Genomic DNA, 23,828 nt, shown 5'->3' with positions numbered 1-23,828 from the left:
TTACTGTCTTGCCTACATTCTGCATAAAACCAGCTGTGTTTTCTCAGGATACTTTTCTAGTATGAGAACAAGACCTAAATTTTACAGCACATATTGAACTTTACTCCAACCTCTACCTCCCTCTTTAACAAAATCCTATTAACACATCCCTTAAAAATATCACAGGATAGTTTTATTTATAATGAGTATTACTCTCCCTGGACTTAAATCATCAACTTACTCTTATAACAGAGAATCAATTCAAGTAACACCAGCAAAAAGAAATGACGACAAAACAATGTGTTATTAGATGTCAACGTCTTTGATGTGTCATAATGATATCCAGCTGGCCTTGCAACATGGTCCGCTGCCAGTGAAATTCTCAGGAAGCTGCTAGGATAACCCTTCACAGTGACATTTTACCATAAGCTGTGCTAGCTGCAGCTTCTGATTCTTTGAGAAGTCAAAGAGTAAAACAAGTGCTTTGAAGAAAGGCTGAGGCCACAAAACCACTTCACACATGACCCATCCACAATGGATAGCATGCCTTCGGATCCTTTGGTTTGGGACACACTCTTTTGAAAAGTTCATTACTGATTTTTCCCTTACAATTTTTTAACAGGACAAATCAGTACTTATACCGTCTGTGCCAACGTCCTTGTCTTTCTCATTTCCACTGCCTTTTTTATCAGATCATACACTGACGGCAGTCTTATTTTGTCCATATTCTTGCTGTACACGTTGAGAAATATGCCAAGGACAACTAATAAGCCAGACCACACATACCTATGAGAGAAATGGAAGAAAGGTTATTAAAATTAACAAGGTTAACGCTTTATTGTTAACAGAATTCATGATCGATTCACAGTAATTATTCAATAGAATAAAATTTTACTAGTAGAGCCTTACAATAACACTGTTACAATAAAAGTAGTATTCTTTGGTCAGATTAGATAGAACAGAATTTCATATTTTTTATATTGAATGTATATAGAAAATGTATTTTACAAAATATTACACAAAATGAGGTTCATGCACATGTTGAGGATCACAGTAGACAAAGACCAACCCCAACCAAAGGCTTAAAACAATGGATAAGTAACTTGGGATTCAACTCATAGTCAACTAGTTACCTCAGGTGGGTAGAACATAAAAGGATAAAAAAGGATGATATATCCCTCAGGAAGCAGACCAATCATTGTAATGTAATTACTATAATGTATACCGCACTCATGTAAAAATTTGTAGACAACCGATATTCTACAGTACAGTGATGAAAATTTTACTGTCACTCTAACCTATATTTTGCTAAGTTTAGGTTTGAAACTTCATAATTATCAGCCAACATACGTTTAAATAATGCCAACTTCAAACACCAGATAGTTTTGAAAAGAGTAGATGCTTTTATAAAAAGTCAAAACCAAAGTTAAGTCATTAGGACACAACTTATAGATTACCTCTCTACTGCAAATCCTTTGTGGAGAGAGCCCACAAATAAACAAATAGTTCTAAAAGCATGTCCTGCAAATACGTAACTAAGGTATTTGCACACGAGTAAGGGGAATTCCTTATTCTCAATAGTTTGCACACCATTCACACTTATTCCTATTAGAAACAACATCACTCTGGTTTTGCACTTTAAGTATAGAAAACAATAAATTCAAGACAGCAAATGATAAACATTTCTAAGACAGCAGAAAACCTATCAATAGATACAAGGTCAAGATGAAAGGGATTCTTTATAGAGCAACAGGGAAAAATATACATTAATTTATATAACAATCAACACACTGCACAAAAAGTAAATGCTGAAAATAAGGCTTTCTGGAGGAAATGTGAAACAGTATCTAAAAATGAAGAAATGCAATAAAAAGTACTTACTGAACTGTGAAGGGCTTAGCAAAGAATATAAATGAAAGTATAATGGTCATTGCTTTTCTTCCTGTTGTCACTGTAGGGGCAAAAAACTGGTTTAGAATGTGCTTATTACTCCCTTACTAAAATTCTGGAAATCACTTATTTGCTAAATATGTACAGCCAAGTATATGCCAGGGAACCTACGCGAGGTGCCGGGAACAACACAAACTAAAAATCACCCGACTAACCAACAGTCACTGCTCCTGCTGCTGTGCAGCTTACAGCTTGACCGTATTCATCTGTATAGCCCGACACCACACTTCCTGGCACTCTATACGCAATGCACGAAGAAATGAACACGTGAAGAAGCTGCTCTGGAAAGGTGTAAGGGCCTGACTCCGAGTATCGGTTTTAAGTAGAAGGGCACCTATTTTCAGCTGCGCGTACCTTCCAGGCCCTCCTACAGCCAGGCGTGGAAGGTGACGAGGCTGCGTGCAGGGATCTGTGAGTGTGGCTTTTTAGGTTTCCAGAAAGAGAAAGGTTTATTTCCCCCTCTCCACTCCATCCCACTGCCTCGCAGGAGGATGAAGTTAGCACAGCAGAAAGGAGCAGCCCGGTTGCTGATGACTATGGAGGCGCCGTGGCAGCCAGACAGCCGCTCAGCAGATGGGAAGCCACAGAATCTTTCAGGAATCCTCCTGACTCTAGCTGATCAGCAGACAAGCCCCTTAACCTCCCTGTGCCTCAGCTCATCCATGTGTAAAGTGGAACGATGCAGGGCATACTTTTCAGCATGGTGCTGAGATTAAAATAATTAATATACATAAAATATGCAGAGTGGCTTTTGGTACATAATAAAGGCTATGTATGTACTGGGTATTACTACTACCACCTCAGGCTTTCTTTTACAAGAGTGAGGAAAACATACACACACACACACAAAAAACCAGAAAAACAAAAACCAAAAACCAAAAAACCAAAAAACCTGCCTACACTGTCAAGACAATGGCAGTATTCCACAATTCTAGGAAATGACACAGCACACCCAATCACGAGGGGTTCCCCTTGCACTGTTGTACATTCCTGCAAAGCAACTTTCCCAAGTACAACTTCCATTCCTATAGAGTGCTGAGCAAAGTCCCTGCCCAGAGCACGTGGCCATTTATCACCAGGGATGAGCAAACCTAATCCGGTGGCTGTCCTAAAAGGTGTATGAAAGGAAAGGGTCTAAAAAGCTTTGTTTAAAATGCACCTATCACACTCAAAAAACAAGAAAACTGGAACAGTAATAAACTAAAAGCATGTAAAGGCAGTATTTTCTTTGAAAGTATTCACCCCATCATACTTGAATAGCAAGTTCTAAGGTGTTTCAAGACTGACATCTGATCTTAAAATCAAACCTTCACGACTAGGGTTGTAGCTCAGTGGCAGAGGACTTGTCTAGCATGAGCAAGGCCATAGGTTTGATTTCCAGCAACAATTTATTTATTTATTTTTTTTTTGTTTTTTCTCCGGTACCGGGAACCGAACTCACGACCTTGCGCTTGCCAGGCAGGCGCTTTTGCCGCTGAGCTAAATCCCCAGCCCCTCCAGCAACAATTTAAAAAAAAAAAGTTTAAAACTTCAAAACAGATAATTAAGATAAAATACTCTTTTCTATAGAGTTTTAAAGAAACATCAGAAACCAAAGAATAAACTGGTAAAATATAATTTCTGTTTAATGAGGAGATGGTATTGCCCTTATCTTTTGGAAAAGATCATCAGAGAAAATGCAAATACTTATTTCATAGTCAAACCAAGTAAATCCTTCCTACCTGTTACAGCAAGAAGTGCACCAAAAATCTTAATCAGTGCCAGAACAAAAGAGATTCCAAAGTACCCAGTGAGGGAAAAAAGGAATGCATAGCCATAGGTCCGAATTGGATTCTGCAAGAAATAGAAAAGCTTGTTAGATGAATACAAAACAAACCCTGAGGTATTATACATGAAATAAAACCACAGATTTTAATCAACTTCTTGAGCAATAATAAGCCATTTGACAATGCAGTCAAGCAAAGCTATTTAGTTTTGATTTAATGGGAAAATAATGAAATTAAAATCCTCCACTCTATATCATGAACCACTTAAAAATTAACTTATAGGGTAGAGCAAGGATAAAATAAATTTAAATACCAATCATTTCATTTCTGAAATAATTTCTGATCTGCAACATTACATTTGAGGAGTTATTAAATTATATCAACAATAGCCTTTTTTGAACCAGGGGAATTAGAAATATAGAGAAAACTATTTAACAGAAGATATTTATTGAAAAAAAAAGTGTTTAACATTTACCTTTGAACAAAATGTCACTGCAGGGCCTAATCCACTAGTGCTTGTCAATCCCAATAAAATGTATACAAAACCGATTGAGTATGAGTACAAAACCTAGAGTAGACAAAATAGTGTATAAAAGCACTATCAAATCAAAAGTGCAAAACTGAAGGGCTTTAAATATATAGTTCAGTTGATCTACTCAATTACGTTCACAGAACAAAACAGTTCTACAATAATATCATTTCTATGTGGCCTAACTTTTTGGAAATAATGGTTGATTTTAATAGTTTACAAGTTGATTCCTTGTTTTATATAACAAATAACAGCAAAGCAGATTTTACATATATGCTTACATGATTATTTGCTCTTGTTAAGCTTAATTACTGAAATCAAGCCAGATTTTAATGTCAGCATTTCAAAAATGTTACCAGCAAAAGAAACCCTTATAAATTACATATAAAACCCTAAATATTAAGTTTGCAAAAGATACTGATACCTAATGAAAGTTCGAAGTCTATGGCATATCTATTGCTTCATGTCTCTATTTTCCTACCAACCTTTGGGCCCTGGTTTATTACAGGGCTCATAAACACCAGTGGCAGCAACAGCAGCACCTAACTTCGCACCTGTTGTGAGTCAGGGACCGTGCTGCCATGCTATATAGGCTACTCCACTGATTTCCATCAACCAACCTAGGAGATAACTGTTCTTAGTCCAGTATTCATTATCCAGTTTTCCAGTGAAGAACCTCAAATATAGAGTTGAGAGCAGTAAAGCTGGGATATGAGCTGAGGCTCTTCTTTAGAGGCTACCACCTTAAGCATTACACCATGTTAACTTTCTGACCACAAGTAATTCTTTACTTCTCTCTGAGGCTATCCTTACCTGATTTAAAAGAGCAGTGATGATGCTCAAGAAAATCCCTATCAAGATTAATGTCACTAGGATTTTATTTAGGATAGCTCACTCTGTGCTGAGGAAGTAATAGGGAAGAATGTACCTACATTGTTCTTAATGCCATGTTCAGCAAGGAGTTTCTTATAAAACTAATGTAAACAAACACGCATAGCCCTATATAGAGAAAAGATGTTATTTACAGTAACAGCAGAAAAAAGAAGAAACCTCTAATAACGTCAATAACTGTGCTGGATTTACATGAAGAAAACATGAAATTCTAATAGAATTAGACATCAAAAAGAAAAACACTTGAATAGAAGGAAAGTCATACCTTATTCTTGGACTGAAAGAATCAAGTGTATAGATGCCATTCTCCCTACATTAATTTATAATTCAATGCCATACCAATCACAATACCAATGGGATTTCTAGTGTATTTGGGGATATGAGCACCCAAGAATAACTATTGGTAGTAATATTCTGAAAAAGAAAAGGAACAATGGTGGCTAGTCCTAACAGACGGTAAATGTACGATAAAACTGCTGTTGCTATATGTACTGAAGAATTCAATTCTGATCCCTACAGGAGAATATGATATAATAAAGAAGGCATTTAGAACAAGCTGGAAAAGTGGGTAAGTCAATAAATATTGGGACAAATGGGTGGTCATATGGAAGACATTTTTTTTTTCTTTTGCTTCAGTGTTGCACTGGAGTAGCGTGAAATCTGTAAAATCTTAATTGGTGATAAAGACCTTTACAACCATGATAGATAGCCAGATGCTATGAAGGAAAAGATGAACTGGACAACATGAAAATTATAAACCTGTATATAGAAAATACAAAGAGAAGAGGAAATGATGTAACAAAGAATTTTTTTTTTTTTTTTTTTTGGTTTTTTTCCGGTACCGGGAACCGAACTCACGACCTTGCACTTGCCAGGCAGGCGCTTTTGCCGCTGAGCTAAATCCCCAGCCCCAAGAATTTTTAATAGATAAAAAACTAAATCAGTGAGAAAAAAATTGATTAAACAGCTAGAAAGTTATGAGGAATGGAAGTGGTAGCTTTTCCTTTTACCTTCCCACAACATTTGAATGTATTACTTTGATGGGAATAATGATACACTAGTTTAAAAATGCAATGTGAGTCTTTGCTGCTGTAACTATTTCATAAAAGTAGGTACATCACCATTGTTAGTCTGTCTGATATGAAGAAACAGCATGAGAATATTTACCATTTCAGAATTAGAAGCATTATGAAGTTTCATGGCTTTCTCTTGTACATTTCCAATGACAGCATCTGCACATAGTGCCAGGGAAATGAGCATCACACCTTGAAGAAGGCAGAGAAATGGTGTTCTTATTTAAGACTATGGACTACAATCAGGCTCCATGAGATGTTTAAATGATCTGAGCAACAAAGCAGATCTTCAACCGTATTTATTCCATGATGCTGACTATTCTTACCCACAGCCAGCTGCAATGAGCACATGGGTGAATGAAAACAAACAGAAATGAACTCTAGTAAACTGGAATGCTGTCACCATCATTCCACTTTTACTCTACATTATAGATTTGAAAAAATACATTAAACAGTAGAGAAGCTCTTAGAAGTCTGATGGGACTGACGGCTAGTCAGTTAGTCAAAAGAAAACAAAAACAGAGGACAAGGGAAAAGTCATGAAAAAGCTCTATTACTAGAATGTTCAATTTTAAACCATAAACATGTAGGCAGCTGCTAAAGTCTTTTCTTTGGCTCCTGACTAGAAGTCTACGTTTTCTCTTTCTTCTGTATAAACCATATTCATAACGCATGTTCTCTATGCGTTCCATGTTGTTTCTATTTAAAGTTACACCCCAAACTAGGGAACTCTGAAACAAAGGAGTACACACTCCTTTCACCTTTGTATGAGTCCCCTCAATTTTTAGTTATTTCATCTCAGCACATAATTCAATACTGATTTTACTGGTCTGCCAACAACACTGTTTCAATTAACTTAGTTTTTACAGAAACAATTCTCTTTTTATATTAATGTTTAAATAGTTTGACAACATTAAGTTATCACACAATTGTAATGGATACAAGCTCTTACGAGAGCACCATTCTTTCTCGCAATGCACAAAGTATGTGCATGCCCTTGAGAATAGGCTATTATAGTAACTAAGTATTCAGGATGTCTGGTCACTGGACAGGTACAGAAAGAGGAAACCACCTGCGAATCTGATGGGTCTACAGAAACTTTCTTTTTTTCTTAACGTGTAAGGGATCACAGATAGCAAAAAAAGTGTATGTCCACATATGTATGCCCCTCAATTAAAAATTTTCAAGACTTCTTAAATTTGATTTTTTTTTTTGTTATCTAACTTTGGTATTTATTGCCTAATCATACATTTTTATTCACCAAACTTGATTCTGAATGCTCTTTTCCTGGTTTCAAATAACGAATCTATCCTCAAAAGAAAAGGTCTTGGGGCTGGGGATTTAGCTCAGTGGCAAAGTGCCTGCCTGGCAAGCGCAAGGTCGTGAGTTCGGTTCCCGGTACCGGAGAAAAAACAAAAAAAAAAAAAAAAAAAAAGAAAAGGTCTTGTGATTTTTGAAGATCCTTAAAGGAACATCCTAACAGCTGAAAGGCAGCTCAAGAATATTCCAAAAGTGTTCTCAGCAATGAAAATTACAGAAGCACCAAAATTGTATCCTAGGAGGGATATTTTAAAGGGAACATATATTTGAGTAAGTGTGAATATGTAATTTACACATTTAAATTTTATTTATGTCTTTATTCACTTTAATATCATCTCCTTTAGATAATACAGTATAAAAGATGAGAAAATGGGTAGGTGCTTATCTACTATTCTTCATGACTAAGTATGGCTGGGCTCTCATCCTCTTAAAAAATACACCCACAGCACTCAGAACAACTGATATCCGTGACAGTGGGAAGTTCAGAATCCACGGCCACCTCTTCCATGCTGTCATCCTTGCCACTCCTACTGCAGATGTGACTTCGTACCCACGGTTCCACTACCTCACTCTCGCTCCCAACAAGCTGCATGTGATGCAACTTCTAATGAGTGTCTGTTTTTGTTGGTGAAGTATAAGGAGGTCTGGCAATTTACTCTTCGTTATATTTCAAAGAAATTCAAAGACAATTTGAATCCACATCTCTTCTTGCAAATTCAGTGCCTTCTCTAAAACTGCTGTTTCATTAAGCCAATTCCTTCTGTTTTCAAGTGTCCTTTTCTTTATAGTCCAACAAGTGAGAATGAAGTGTTCCTAAAAAGTCCAGGCCTTGACAGAGACAGCTGAAAGTATGTCTAAGTTTTTCCTGAAATCAAGCAGTGAGTGCAAGCACTCTAGTGGAAAGGGTGGGAGGGTCTATGGGGGTCTTGTGCAAATTAAATGGCTGTTCCAGGAGGCAGAATGGATTATACTTATGTTCAGTGAGTCAGCTCGGTCAGCCAGGTTAGGAGGGAAGACTCCTGACAACTAGTAAGATGTGCGTCTTAGGTGGGACAGGGAAGCTGACACAAACTAAATTTTTTTCATTATCGAATGGTTTGATTTTTTTCCTCACAAGGAATTATGCTTTATATTTGCTGATGTTATTATTACTATTATCACGTTTTCCCAGAGATTCTTTGAAGATCTAGATACTTTTAATACTGTTTCTGTCAGCTTAGGAGACTAGATGACACTACTTTAATCTTATTGGTAAAACTCAGTCATTTAATGATTTCACACTACTTTAATCTTATTGGTAAAACTCAGTCATGTTAATGATAACACTGTACATGTAGTATATAATATACCTAAAGTACTCCTAAATATACAAGTTGCAAAGCTTATTTCAAAACAATGAGAATAAAAATAATTATTACTGTGATTCCCCTATAACCTAGGTTTACACTTCCAATTCAGCTCATGAAAAATTAACCTATCGTTTACTTGGTAAAGATTTTCACTAGACAGTCTCCTATCACGTCAAAATACAACAGAACTAAAAAAAAGTGTTGTATTTCAAGTTGTGGTATTTTTAGCAGAACCAATATAGCAATTCTGAACGCCTTTTAGATATGAGAATCACAGACACCATACCATCCTTTCAAAGCCTTATGAGATTTTAGAAAATCTTACTCTAAACTAACATGTGCATAATAAAATTTAGGAAGATAAATGACTTGCTTGCCTGTCAGGTCGAAGTTTGGTACAACTGTGCTGTCGGCAAGAGTGAACCAGATCAGGCCCAGGCTCATACATGTCGCAGCACACACGTCTACAATGTTGTACCTTTTTCCTGTAAGAAACAAACGTAAGCGCTGCTTCATTATGCCAACGATGAAGTTCAGGGTTAGATCTATGTGTTTATCCGAGTAGATCAGGGATATGTTTTTATATCTTATGCCAAGTATGAAGAACACTTAGATCAAGGCATGAGGGAAGTTATAGAACAGCTTCTGAAGAATAAAATATCACTGGGCACCAATATGCCCTTATAAGCTAGAAATGAGATCGTATTTCATATTCAAGATATGAATAAAACACATATAGTCACGCAGCACTGAGCAACAAGGGTATGTTTAGAGAAAGACATCGTTAGGTGACTTTGTTGTTGTGAAAACCAGGCAGTATACTTACGCAGAGCAAGAGCTATGCTGTCACTAGGAGACACTATTTCAGGGGATCCCTATCCTACATGTAGCCCATCACTGACCAAAACATTATGCAGTACACGGTTTTGTGCTGGGAGAAACTGATAAGGATAACACATATCCACACACATTTAAGAATTTTGCAGCAATAAGTACCTTTTCTATTTAAGGGTAATAAAAAGGGCTATACATTTTCTTATAGTTGTTAAGTTTACAAAGGAACTGCTAACTATTATATACCATAGGCAGGTAACAAGTTATTTTACTATACCTGTAGTTTAAAAACTGAAATGTAGGGTTACTTTTGGTGAGGAAATATATAATATATATATATTATATATATACCTATTTGAGGTTCTAAATGTGATTTAACAGGGATTGAGGTTAATTTTTTTTTTTGTATGTGAACCATTAGATAGGTAAGTTACTGACATACACACTTTCATCTTAACAAGTTATTGGGGGATGGCTTCTCATGCATAAAATGAAGTCAGGCTGTATGAGAACTTCAGTGACACAGAAACACTTGATTATCAAAACACAAATGCTGCTCAAGGCAGTTAATGTGATGAATAAGAACAACTTGTTTCACTGCTTGTTGCAGATTGCTTTCTCCTTTCCTCGTATTTCCACATAGATTACAGCTGAGCTGGAGCACTAAGCTACAAATAAGCCAGCAGGGTTAGCAAAAAAATAAAAAAGGTCTGCTCAGAGTAAGTTGTACCTTAATACAAAGACTGCACACTGAGCAGTGGAGGTAGTGTGCAGCCTTGGCGGACAGAGTGACAGAACTGGAAAAGTAACTCTGTGGGCACTTCTAAGTAATTCCGTATACTAGTGTGAATGCTGGACTGGTGGAGATGTATTAAACTCTAAATAAAATAACATACTATTTTCTTTTTTCACTCCAAGTCCAAATTACTGATCCTGAGGAACATCAGATAAATATCAGCATTTTTATAAAACCTGTGGTAATAAAAAGTAATGGCAAAAAGCATCGTACAACTAACTGGTATTGTGTAACAGAATTGTTACAGTGTCTAGAAAGTGCACTAAAAATATGACAATGTTGTGTTTTCCTAATGCCAGATGTCATAAAGTTTCAAGTAGTATGGAAATATATCATTACTATACCTTGGATAAAAACTCCTCCTACCATAACAGGAATCAGTTTGCAGCACTTGAAGATGACTTGGGTAGGGTAATTCAGGTAGCCCAAGGAAGTGTTTGATAGCCCCATAGTACCCACAGTTAGAAAAGCTATTATCATGTAGGTTTTTCCTGGTATTCTGTAAAAGACAATTTTTAAGATCTTCATTTTGGGACCTGATTCATAATGCTTTAAGATAGTGTGTTTACAATGTGTAAATGTTGAATTCCTTTTCTAATTTCTACTTGCTATTTCTGGAAATACCGGTAAAAATAGCATTATTCTTAAAGCTGCAACACTGTTCAAAAGGATGTTGACAAAAATAACAATGTACCTTTATTTGCTCAATCCTAAAAGAGGTCTCTCAACTACATGAAAATATATTAAGAGAGCTACTCAGAGTCTCACTGAAGGCATACATGCTGATGAAAGAATTAACAGCAGTTCCAGCTATAGATAAAAGTCATCTGGACTAAGTTTAGGAAAAAGAGATCATGTTTTAAAGTAATGGCAAAAAGCACTTTATAACTAATTTTTTAAACCAATTTTAAACTTTTAAGTTGTTTCCTAATGCTTCCATCTAGCATCAGGAAATACATCTATCAATTCTAGTAGAATAACCTAAACAGAATTTCTCCAAAAAAGTACACGGACTTTAAAACTCAAGACATGATTTTTATTACCACAACTGTACAAATCACTTCTCTGCATTCCATACAGTGCTATCATCACCAACCTAATGAGGAAGTATCTATCCTTCTCCTCATAATCTCAAACTCTGGTTCTATCTGGATTTCACTAACAAGACTTCTTCATTTGGCAGCTTTAGAATTTTCAGCCACAGTGTGAGCATATGCTGATTTTGACTGATATTTAAAGGTCTAAAATAGTAATTCTGTATACTGGTGTGCTGAACACCATAAGACACTATTCACACAGTTGGCTTATACTACTGTGTACTTTTATATCATTTCCATTTTGGGATTTGTAATTGTGTTTAAAGCAACAAAATTCATTGGTATCTTTTACACAGTTAGATATAAGGCAAAATAACCTACTGGGAAAATGCAATTCAAGTGCATCATTTACATTTCAGTTGAGGACCTTCTACTTAATACATAGTCAGCATCAAAAACCCTCTGGAATAACTCATCCTGCCTGTCTGCAGCATCAGTGTGCGTGAATGTTTCCACGCTGTCTTCGTTGGTGAAGAGCCACAGCACACATCACCATCATCAAAGACAAACTGCAAACAGTGGTGGCCAGAAAATAAAAACTCAAGTGCAAAGAACTGTAAGAAATCATTAGAGAAGCAGCATAGTACAGGGAGGAAGAAAATGAGGCTGAAGCTCAGGGGACCTACATTCGAGAGATGCCACCTGAGAGCAACTTCTGCGTGATCTCATGAAACTCTCGGCATTCCGTCGGGTCTTTGCTTTTCTTGGTAAATGAGAAAGCTGACTGCGTCAGCTTGCCTCCAGGGTTCTCATTGTTTCTTTTATTTAGTACCTCATTTGTTTAGTACTTTTTTCAGAGTGGTGGACAAATTATAATTTAAAAACTCCTCCAAAGCCATTTTGATGGATCTTCTTTATTACAAAGATTAATAAAGTACACAAGGTAATACTTGGTGAAATACACACAATAAGCTTCATTACATATAACCATAGCGAATCTCAATAAAACTGAGAAAGTCAAAAACTTTCTGGAGATCTTCATGGGCCTTGTAAGAAACAGGCCGAAACCAAAATCTATGTTTTCTAACTCAGAATCCTGTTTGCTTTCTAATGTCTTATTACTTAGTTAAATTTATGAAGAGATGGGGGGCACTATGCAAAGAGATAACTAAAAGTCTAAAGAGCAACACCATTTATGTAAAGTCAGAAATGAGTGTGTACTAAAAAAAAGAAATCCAAGATTGGGCATATTTTCATTATAACGAATTTTAATACGGCTTAGAAAGAACAGGTTTTGATTCATAATTATATTTATTTGTTTTGTTTTCTTGGTCTTTTTGAGACAGGGTGTTGCTATGCAGTTCAGGCTGGCCTTGAGCTCACTTTGTAGCCCAGGCTGGTCTCAAACTTGCAACAATCCTCCTGCCTCAGCCTCCCAAGTGCTGGGATTACAGGCATGTGCCATCACACCTGGCCTGTATTTATTTTAAATCTGTAAGTTCTCCCCAATCCTTTCTCTTATGTGTAAATCAAACCCAAACTATTTTGGCTTTGAATATGTTGTGATCATATGTGGATCATTTGTTGGGATAAGCACAGCCCATTCCCCAAATCACCTGAGTAGCTGGGAAGAGGGGTTTCTTTCTGAAATGCAATGGGTGATACATCCTCACATAACAAAGGCAGCATTAGTGTCTTTTACCTTAAAAACAATCAGAAGCCCAGTAGTTTGCAATTGGTAATGCATCATCAGGCTTTCTATGTATTAGTCTTGACAAATATAGTTATTACTTTTTTATATATGGATGTATTTTGTAGTTTTGAAGTATGACAATGATATTCTCAATTCAAGTATTTTCTCCATAATGGCTGCAAGAATGTATTGGCAGTAAAGTATGAGATGCAAAGTTAGATCCATGAAGAAACATGTGTTGCAGTTCCTTATTAAAGGAAAATCTTGTGTCATGGATTTGAATAATTAAAATTGTAGAATTACCTTCAAACTTCAAAACCATTTTACGTTGAAAAGTAAAACTCTGCAAGAAATTCCTTTTAAGGATTCAACAGTTATATAAAAGAAGACAGGATGTCAGTATTATAGTCTTTATTATATTTTAACTGTGCAATATACATGCAGTGGTCTCCAATATTTTGGCACCAGGGACCCATCTGGAAGACAATTTTTCCATGGGGACAAGGAAGGGTGGGAATGGAATAGATTAGGGATGATTCCAAAGCACACACAACCTAGATTCCTCACAAGCAAGCGCAGTTCAGGGTTTGTGCACCTATGAGAGAGAACCCACTGCCACGGCTGATCTGACATGAAGCAGAGCTCAGGCTGTAAAACAGGGAATGTGAGTGGCTGTAAATACAGACGAGGCTTTGCGTGGCCCTTACCTCTCACCCTCTGCTTCCTAACAGGGGCTCCTACACTAGCGTATGATATGACAGGATGACGACCTTACTTGTTACACTTACACAAAAAAGGATCAAATTCCTAATCTCCTTCTGTTTATAAACAAAGACTATGCCATAAAAATAGATCAAGATATTTTGCAAATCTAGATGCTTAATTTAAGAGATACTGTCAAATGAATACTTTTGGTTTTAATAAAAATAACTGAAATGCATTTCTCTAATGTTTACGAATGCAGATCTCAGATTTCCTGACAATGTTAGTTGGATAAATCCTATAAAACATTTACCTCACATTTTAAAACTGACTATAAAAACAGATACTGATTATTTTACTTCACCATTCTGTTGCACCATCTTGCAACAATCGCACTTATTTCAGTGAACTTTATAAAAAACACACCTGTGAACACTTCGTCATGTTTGAAGAACATACTTTACCATAAGTTGAGCCTTTTTCTTCTTAAAACATCACACTTACAGACCTTATTTTTTTCAGTGTATAAATGTTTATAAGTATTGTTGATTTATACTCAAAGAGATTATGATCAGATATATTAGAAAATGTAACTTATATGCATATTCAGCATGGTAAAAAATGTTTTTAAAAGATGCAACTAATACTAAAATACTTTTTAACTAACAAAAAAAATGACATACCTTCTCCTTTTGTCCTGAATAAGCTGAAGTTCTATTAAGCCAAATATGGAGTAAAATGCAAACTGCATTAAAGTAAGGTACCAGCCATAAGGCTTAAAGCCCTCCATTGAAAATATTAGTTCCTGTCAAAAGACACACAAATACTGTTAAGTTCAAGGGAGCAGATCAATTTCCTCATTCTTATAAACACATTATTTTAGAAGAAATCAAGCCACATTAACACCAGCACCAACAAAAATCAAATCACAGTGCTCCTTACGGGTAACTCTAGAGGGGTTAGAAGTGCTTCTCAAGAACTGACACTAGATACCCAGGTATAAAAATCAACACACAGTAACTCTAAACCAAATTGCCAATTATGCTTCCTTATTTAAAAAATAAAGACCAAAATGAAAAGATTTGCCCAAAACTATGAAAATGGTGGCTGATACAAAACCTCATACAAAGAACATGTTTTACTAGAAGTTGGACATCTCAGGCCTATTTTTCTATAGGAACATGGTCAGTTCATATCAATATTTTTATTTTTCAAAATTCTTGTACCATAAATTATATAAAACTTTTCCTTATATAGGGAATGGCTAATTTGGCTAAAATAATATTTTATTGTTAAGTAACATTCATATCAATTATTAATAAGTCATTTTAAGTAAGTCATTAAGAGGTATTCTAATAAAGTTATCTGGACTAATCTTAATCGAATAAAACAAATTTATTACCTTGTGCATATGAGCATGTACACATCACTCACATTACCAAAGTCCAACCATTTCTTTTGAACTATCTTCATGTGCAATTATATGTAAGAGTAGCAATGTTTTTACATAGTGAAAACTGATAAAGCTACAAACAGTAGTTCAGCAATTTACCCAATTTAAAATAAAACTGTACACATCCTAGTTTTACAGAATCAAACAAAAAAATTTATTACATCTAACGAAATTTAGGGGTTACATTTCTAATTCATTTTTCTCTGCTAACTTTACTAAAAGGAAAAATGTTTTTCATTAAGACATTTCAATCTCTATGTCTAATTGTTATTCACTGTGATATCTTCCATTCTCTTGCCTCAGCCTCGTGAGGGCTAGGATTACAGGTGTGCGCCACCCCACCTGGCAATGCTAAATAGTAAACATTCATTTTTATTAATTTGGCAAGACCGTCCTATATGGCCTAATTCTGCACTTAAAATTGAACTCTAAAATTTGAACTTTGTTTTCAATTAATTTACTTCTAAGAAACTTTTGCTATTACTATATAAAAACTCCAGCTTATGAACACTGGCACCCTGTAATAAGTGCCTACAGTGGCATTAAAAGCTATCAATAGCTAACATATTACAAACGATAGCTATTTTTTACCTGTAAATATCCATAAATTAGGTAAAATACAAAAACTCCAGCAACGCATATGAAAAATTGAGTAAGTTTGCTAAATTTGCTGAGATTTATGCCAAGTACTACAATGTCATCAACTGACTTGATGTGTGGCGACATTGTTTGGGTTTTGGATGGCACACTGATAGAGATGTATTTCCTGGAGTTGTTGAACTTGAGGTCCATTGTTCTTATTTTGCTGCATTCAGTGCTTCTGGAATTCTCTTTATTGGTTTCCTCTTTTTCATTCAGTCTTTCTTCTGCTTCTTGCTCGGCCAAGTTCTACAGAAGGAAATAAGCAATTAAGATAAAATGTTTAGATTCTATAGTATTATGCTCCAAATAAGAATTTAATGTATACTTTACTCCTGCAGATAAAACCGATTGTGTCTGTATATTAATACATTATCTCAGCTTCCAAACCACCAAAACAATAACTATTTTCCAATATACCATTGCCCAGTAAAGAGAGTAAATTGAACATGTACATACTTCCACAGCAATAATTTAAAAGCTAACCTAGTATTCATTTCATCAAAGAACTAAGCATGACATATATTTTATATCTAGTAAATATGTAATTTTTAAAGCTCACAATAGTTTATGTATAAGGTCAATCATGTACAGAGCAAGGATTATATGATGTTCCATTAAACACTAAAACAATTATAAAATATATTTGCTAGTGCTGTTTTTAAAGTGAAGTCACACAGCTGTTAAGTTTTATAAGATAGATTTTTCAGGGCTAGAGAAAGGATAGTACACTTTAGCAACACTTAGGCTAAAAGAAAACTTTCCCCTCCTTTGGAAAAAAAGTCATTTTAATTTTAAAAGTCGATAGAGACTAAAAGACTAGAAAATGTGTCATCTTTTGTTAGTCTCTGGAAAGAAATTATTTTTTAAAAAAAAATTATGAAGGACTGTAGATGACTCAATTTCTCTTTGGATTTATAAAAATCGAAAAAATGAATTTCATACAAAGGTTAAGCAAAGCCTACAGAATTGTAACAATTAAAGAACAGAACACACTTATGATGAAAAATTATTTTCCTAGAAAAGATTCATTATTACAATTCCAATGAGAACAAAAATTTAGACTCTAAGGGCTGAAGTCATAAGAATAATTCTGAAAGCTTCCCTTTAGAAATCTGTCAAAAGAATTGTCATATGATGATAAAGTGGTAAGAATTACAGTTGTCTTTTCTAATTTGCTCATTTAGAGAGATTAAGTAGGTCATATTCAGCAACTGAAATGAGGGGTCAAGCCTCTGAATACAACCTGTAACTTATTGTATCTATTCAGGTACAAAACATGTTTTTTACAACCCCTTTCGTATTTCTAAGCAAGAATGTGTAGTTTTACAAAGTTTTGCTGTTTCTTTCATTATTTTCTTTTGTTCTTTCTTCCCACACTATATTTCAATCATTGTTACCTCTAAGACTTTTTATACCATCTTGTAGAGTACCACTTTCTTTATAAATTACGCTTTATCTTCTCTAAGCACTTGATCAAAAAACAAACATAGAAGTAACAAAACACTTAACAACAATTTCCTATGTATAAATACCATTTAAATAAACCTGGCAACGGGGCTGGGGATTTAGCTCAGCGGCAAAAGCGCCTGCCTGGCAAGCGCAAGGTCATGAGTTCGGTTCCCGGTACCGGAGAAAAACCAAAAAAAAAAAAACAAACCTGGCAGCATACTGGTTTCTAAGCTTCTTCTCCCTCCCTTCCCAACTTCCATTTTGGAAATATACCACAAACATCCAAAGATCCTTGTTTTCAGTTCATGATGTCCTTTCAATCTCATGTCTTCTTTTTCTGGGTCAGATTTTGTTGTGTTTAATGTCCTCTGTGACACCTTCCCTAACTTCCCCAGCTGGGAGAAGACAGAACTTGAAAGGCAAGACTCAAATCCTACTTGTCTGATTAACAGAAATTAATGGTATCCTCTTTAGTAACTCAAGCGAGGGATCAAGGTTCTGAATACAACTTGGAACTAACAATACTCAGGCATCAAAACATTTGTGACTTTTACCCATCAAATACCCTGCACCTAATAATCAATGAATCAAATAAAATGAAACTTCCTCTGGGTATTTTAAAACTTCTGCTGCAATCACTCATCCTCTGCTTGGATACGATTTCTAAAATGGACTATGGTGTGGGCATATATTATGGGTATAACTGAAAATCTTATAGAATACAGAGATTGAGAAAAAAGTGTAACTAATGATTATGTATTTATACACATGTACAGAATAACACTAGGAAATCTCTTTTCTGCCTTTCTCCAGAAGGCAACGCTTTTATAAAGTCATTTTTTTTTCATGTGATGTTTCCAATTCAGCAAAACGCCAAGTATATTCTAATGATTCATTACAATTATGGCTAATATTATAAGAAGGTAGCATGGTATGGTACTTTCTCCATGCTTTGAAATTTAGATCTGAATTCAAGATCAGGTTTCGCTACGTACTAGCTAAGGTGTCTTGGGAGAAATTATTCAAACTTTCTGAGCTTTAGGTTCTGTACCTGTAACAGAAAGGAGTTTTAAAAATGAACCTATCATAGGATTTTTGTTGGGGTTATATGAAATAAATGTAAAAGTGCCTAACATATACTATGACAGCCCATATGTTAGTTTTCATCATTCATGTTTTTGGAAATATTCCTGGTCTGGCCTGGTGTGCTGGAGCTGATGCATTCCTTTGATGTGTAGCTGGAAATATGGACCTGGATTTCCAACCTAGACTCTCCAAATACTTCTCTGTTACCTCAGTGAAGCTCCACTGGCACCTCATATTAAAAATGTCCAAACATGGACATATTATTTTCCCCCTCTCTTTTTTTTACCCATCTTTTACCCTGTTCAATACAAATTCTAATTATGCTACACCCTTAAGACTGTATAAGTTAAAAATCAATTAATGTCCTAGGTTCTCATAGCACATCATATGTATTTTAATAGATATCAACACCATAATGGAATAATTTTTTGGTTTTCATTGTGTGCTTCTACAAATATATGAATTCCATAAGACAAGGGACAATTCTCCTTCATATGATCTAGCACATAATGAAAATGTAAGGGATTGAATGAAGGACTCTTTTGTACTCTTGCAAACACCATTTTTTTACTGCTAACTATATTGCATTTCAAATTATAGTGTATTTCAAACCATAAGCTGATAGCAGAAAGATACTTAGCAGAAAGACCTGAAGGAACTGAAGGTAAGGAACTGAAACTGTACAGTGACATATATTGGGATACTCAGTTATCAATATTTACAAAGAATAATGTTTCATGAAGAGCAAATGTTTTAAAATTGTATTCTCAAAATAGGCATGATTATGCAACACAAGAAATATAATCAAGTCAGTAGAAATAAAATTTTATTCATTTGTTTGCTTTACTTGGAAGAATTGGGTATAGAGTATTTCAAAGTTATTCTCCCATATATGGCCTCTCCTCCAAATGCTAGTTTGAGGATAAAGAATAGCTTTAGACTTTAAAACATATAGATAGATAGATAGATAGATAGATGTTTATTCTGTTCCTTCCCACCGTTTAACATCCTTACTCCTCCTGATAATCACATGAGCTGCAGGTCTGGGCTACAGATAGAACCAATTGCTCCAGCACTAAACATGTGCGCCAAATACCAACATCTCTTCTAAATTTCCCACAAAGCATTTGAAATAAACATGGAAATAAATTCACTTCCACTGCTTTCCGGAGGCATGAGTACCACAAAACTTGTCACTTAAAGCCCTGCTTTTAGAATGCAGTTTTGTATTACTAATCAGCAACCATGACTCGTGAAGACCTCTGATACTGAGAAACTCTGATCTCTCAGGTCCGCTACCTCTCATTTCAACACTGATGGCTGATACTATCACTGAAACAGCCAAAGTCCTCATGGTGCAGGGGAAAATCAAACTTGGAATTAAAAGCAGTTAACAGCTTGCTTTCCTATGACGTTCACTCTAACTTCTGAAACCAAAATAGAAATAAATCACAACTATGAACCGCTGCTTGAGCCCTCTTCCTAAATGTAAATATTTAACTTTGGTTCTTTGAGGTTCAAATAATAGCAGAAATGAAATTAAAGACAGAATTTCCAGTACATAGTGAACATTTAAATATTTTAATGATAATACTGACTTACAAGATCTACTGAAGTCAAATTGATTTCAGTTTATTTCTCAATCCAGTCTTTTCCAACCTAAAAGATTCCTACCACAAAGGTAGACTGTAAGAAAAAACTTAAAAAACATGATTCCACTCGTATTCTGATATATTCAATGTTACAAACATATCGTATAACCATCATGCCTTGCGTAAAGGCACTTTGGTTATTAATCATGGTCTACGGCATATGGTTATAAAATAGAAAAAATTCCATCTCTTTTTTGTATATATATTTTGTTCTACAAAGTTGAAGAAACTGCTAGCTTTTTTAAGTTACTCTTTTTTCCCCAAAGGAGAAAGTTAAAATTAGGGCTCAATCTTATTGAATTATTAAGTCCAAATAACGCCATCCAAGTTATTTTCAAATACTGAATGTATTTCTTTCAACTGCCAAACTATCTCAATTCACTTAAAAGAGTTCAAAGTTCCAGACGTCTGATAACCCCCCGTAAAAGGAACGTAGATGCACTACATTTAAAAAAAAAAAATTCTGTTGCACACCAAATCATTTCCTCTTCTATTTCCAATATTCCTTCAAAAGCAAAGAAAGGGGGAGGATTCAACTGCAAAGCCTGGAGGAACCTGCAGGGCTTTTGGTGACAAACTCAATGGTCTGGCGAGAACAGTCACTTTCCAGGGCAAAACCAACGGACTGGACGTCTGAGTGCCTTTGCGTACCCCACGTCGACACAGAACCCGGAAGTGTTTCTTAAACTGCAAACACGGTCGTGGGGAATCCAGGAGAGTGACAGTTCGCCACACCCGCGAGGACAACCTAAACGACCCCTGAACTCCGCCTCGTCCAGTGACTCCACCGGTGGGCGCCTGAGGGAGAGTCCAGGCCAGGGGGGTAAAGGGACCAGGAGGAGCAGATGCTCTGCCCTGGAGACCGTGCTAGGCGGTTTCCGCTCCTTAAGGAAGGGAGTCACCCGCTCCTGCCATCCTGCTCCCAAAGGTCCCCCGAACGCTCCTTCTGGATGAAGGAGACGCACACCGTCAAGCGTCTCCGGATCCCAAGCACTGGAAGGGTGCCGGGGCACGCCCATCCCGAAGTCGGTTTGTCACCTGAAAGGGTGACTCTAACTCGGGTAGCACCTCAGCCAGACCGAGCGTCTCCCCCTCCCCAGGTTCGTCGCCATCACCTCCTCTTCCTCTGCCTCTTCCTCCTCTCTTCCTCCCGCACTTTCCGCAGCCGCAGTGGGCCCCGCCAGAAGGTGTTCGCAGAGCCGGCGCCGGCGCGCCACTTCCGCTTATGTGTCCTGAGGCGCGTGCGCAGGCGCGCGGCCCCGCCCTCTCTGTGACCCGGGGCCAACGCAGCGCGCGCGCCGTTACCTCCTGCGCATGCCCCGTGCGCTCTGGAGCGTGAGACGTTCGCTGTGGTAGAGCCCTGAGTCCTGTGATGGTCGCCCTTAAAGTCAGCCTGTGGAAAAGGAGTTCGTGCGCCTGGTATTCCTAGCTTCCATCCCCGCGCACTGCCGATCGGTGCTTAGGAGGGAGGCGACTTCCACATCAGTGGCCCTGTGCTGAGATTTGAGAAGGCGGCCACGTGGAGAAGGTTGGACTGGGATTGAAAATTCTCCCGTGGCCCGGTTTGATGCAGAGGAGATGAGGCGACGCCACGGGCCCTTTTTCTGCGTCCTCCTTCTTCCTGAGCCCAACCAGCTTTTCCAGGGGGACCCAAGTCACACTTGGATTGCTTTTGAAGTGGAAATTCAGTGTGTAGCTAGAGCCACAGTGGTCCTTGGAACATCTCAGAAATATTATCAACATTGTTTTAACTGTGCCGTTTTTGCTTGGAGAGTGAATCCCAGAGCTTGAGGGCTAGCCATCAGCTTAACCTAAGCTTTTCCCCAACACGGCAGGCAACATCTTTGAGATACAGTGACCTAAAATCCAAGATAGAATAGGTGGTGTTTTTTAGGTAACGCGTAGTGATATCAAAGCAAAAGATTGCTGTAATGAAGATGGACGATGATGGAATGCATTTGAGAGCCTCCTTTGGATACCAAGAAAGGAATGAGTTGGATTAATGCAAATGGTAGACTCCAGTTATGTACAACGTTTAAATTTCACAGGCGTTATGTGGAAAGAGCAGTATTTGTGATGTAGGGTATGAGGGTTTATACTGGAGTAAGGCAGAGAGCTCCTACGTTAGTGGTGAGAAAAGTATTTGGTTAGGCATTTTCATTTAATACCAGTTTTGTTGGGCCAGTGCTATCAGCATTTTGTGGATGTTAAAACTAAAAATTACAGAGAACTTTAATTTCCTAACGCGAGTCAGCCTTTTAGTGATATCCTACTGTCCCTGAATAATGTGGATTTAATTCTGCTACCAGCTATTTATTATTTATCAAGCCATTGTTAAGTGTACATATGTACACTTGCAAAATGTACATGTGTACACTTTGTACAGGTCATATTCATATTCCACAAATTACAGTTATGAAATTTTTGCCCTGAAGGAGTTACAGGATACACCCAATATCGTAAAAGTAGTATAAAACACTTGATAGTACCAGATATGTTATAAAGTACCATCTGTTCATGCCTGTGATCACAGCATCTTTCAAACAGTGTTTTCTGCTTTTTCTGTATTTCTTTATAATATAGCTCCATTCAACACCCGGAGTGAACCCTTTAGAATCTGTGAGAGTTATGTTATTCCTCTACCCAGAACCTTTCAGTGACTTACCATTTTCCTCATACTCCAAACACTTACCATGGCTTGTGACTTATTTTTAAGGAGTCACATTTAAGCTGATTTTCAGAGCCTACCTGACCCTTTCCAAGCACACCAAATATGCGTGCTTTTTATCTTCTGTTCCCTCTGCATGGGACACTGCTGTGTTGCAGATAGCCATGGGGTTTTCTTCCTAAATTTCCTCTAGTCACTGCTTGTATGGCACCTGACCACCCTATCAACGAAATAACTGGACGTTTCAAGTAAATGACATGTAAAATGCATGAGATAGTGTCTTTATTTTAGAGTAAATGTTTATAGTAAATTGAAATTCCCATTCATTACTACCTGTTTTCTTTTGTAATAACTTTATGGTAAACAAAATTAAGGACTTTGCAACCATGATTTAGTTTTAAATTCTAAGAAGCTAACGATCCTGTTATATCTGAAGCTTTTGGAGTCTCAGCTCACATGTTCAGAGCTTCACCTCTGATTTTTTACTTAGACTGGAGAAGACAGTTTCATATAAGCTTCCATTCATTTCATCCTAACGTCGTCTATTGTCTTGACATTACTAGACCTCTGCTTTCTCTCCAAAGGGTCTTCTGACTTTGTAGGAAGCTCTCAGTAGCTTCCTCAGCTCAGGCCCTGCACAGCTGGAGTGGGTGTAGGTTAACACATCTGGGACCCTTCAACCAAGAGGCAACGGTAGCAGTTGGTTAAACACTCCTGTTCTGTAGCTTTTAGTAAGTAGGGTATTGTGTGTGCATCTCAAGAAGTCCTAGATAAACTGAATTCTGGTTGTCCACAATTGTGACTTCAATAACACACTCTTACCATCTGCATTCTTCTCTTTGTTCCAGCATGGATTACTAGGATTACCTCCCAAATAAACTGTCTTTATACAAATAGTTAAAGATATACTTTGGGGGAGTACCAAGATAAAAAAAAAAACTTATGGAAGTAGAAAGCTT

General features: G+C 36.8%; 1 protein-coding gene and 1 long non-coding RNA gene across 4 annotated transcripts in view; one reads left to right on the top strand and one right to left on the bottom strand.

Moving 5' to 3' along the window:
* Window positions 1–150: 150 nt before the first annotated feature.
* Slc35b3 (solute carrier family 35 (adenosine 3'-phospho 5'-phosphosulfate transporter), member B3) lies at window positions 151–21,454 on the bottom strand. 3 transcript variants are annotated; one of them, XM_005398842.2, is made up of 10 exons: window positions 21,240–21,454; window positions 15,964–16,260; window positions 14,603–14,724; window positions 10,832–10,986; window positions 9,235–9,342; window positions 6,283–6,380; window positions 4,171–4,263; window positions 3,651–3,762; window positions 1,861–1,930; window positions 151–765 (listed from the first exon to the last, which is right to left on the bottom strand). In XM_005398842.2, the coding sequence occupies exons 2-10, from the start codon at window positions 16,162–16,164 to the stop codon at window positions 615–617; spliced, it is 1,110 nt and encodes a 369-aa protein (XP_005398899.1). In that variant the 5' UTR covers window positions 16,165–16,260; window positions 21,240–21,454; the 3' UTR covers window positions 151–614. The 3 variants fall into 3 exon arrangements, with proteins under 3 accessions (XP_005398899.1, XP_005398900.1, XP_005398898.1); XM_005398843.1 differs by having other exon boundaries at window positions 21,317–21,416; XM_005398841.2 differs by having other exon boundaries at window positions 16,082–16,260; window positions 21,317–21,408.
* Window positions 21,455–21,533: 79 nt separating this feature from the next.
* LOC102023675 overlaps window positions 21,534–23,828 on the top strand; it is a 95,547-nt gene continuing 93,252 nt past the window's right edge. Inside the window, exon 1 of the long non-coding RNA XR_263237.2 lies at window positions 21,534–21,729. This is a non-coding gene — a long non-coding RNA (uncharacterized LOC102023675). The remainder of the gene's footprint in view (window positions 21,730–23,828) is intronic.

Source organism: Chinchilla lanigera, unplaced genomic scaffold (genome assembly GCF_000276665.1).
Source record: "Chinchilla lanigera isolate Chin_1 unplaced genomic scaffold, ChiLan1.0 scaffold00064, whole genome shotgun sequence".
In the NCBI taxonomy this organism is placed as follows: domain Eukaryota; kingdom Metazoa; phylum Chordata; class Mammalia; order Rodentia; family Chinchillidae; genus Chinchilla; species Chinchilla lanigera.
The sequence above is the reverse complement of the archived record's forward strand: the minus strand, read 5'-3'. Positions and strand labels throughout refer to the sequence as shown.

Coding starts and splice junctions, on each gene's coding strand:
- Slc35b3 (XM_005398842.2), bottom strand. CDS start 16,164: ATGGACCTCAAGTTCAACAACTCCAGGAAATACATCTCTATCAGTGTG. Junction 4,264..6,282: donor ATGCTTCTAATTCTGAAATG/GTAAATATTCTC, acceptor TGTCTACTCTAG/GTTTTGTACTCATACTCAAT. Junction 766..1,860: donor GCTAAGCCCTTCACAGTTCA/GTAAGTACTTTT, acceptor TTTCTCTCATAG/GTATGTGTGGTCTGGCTTAT.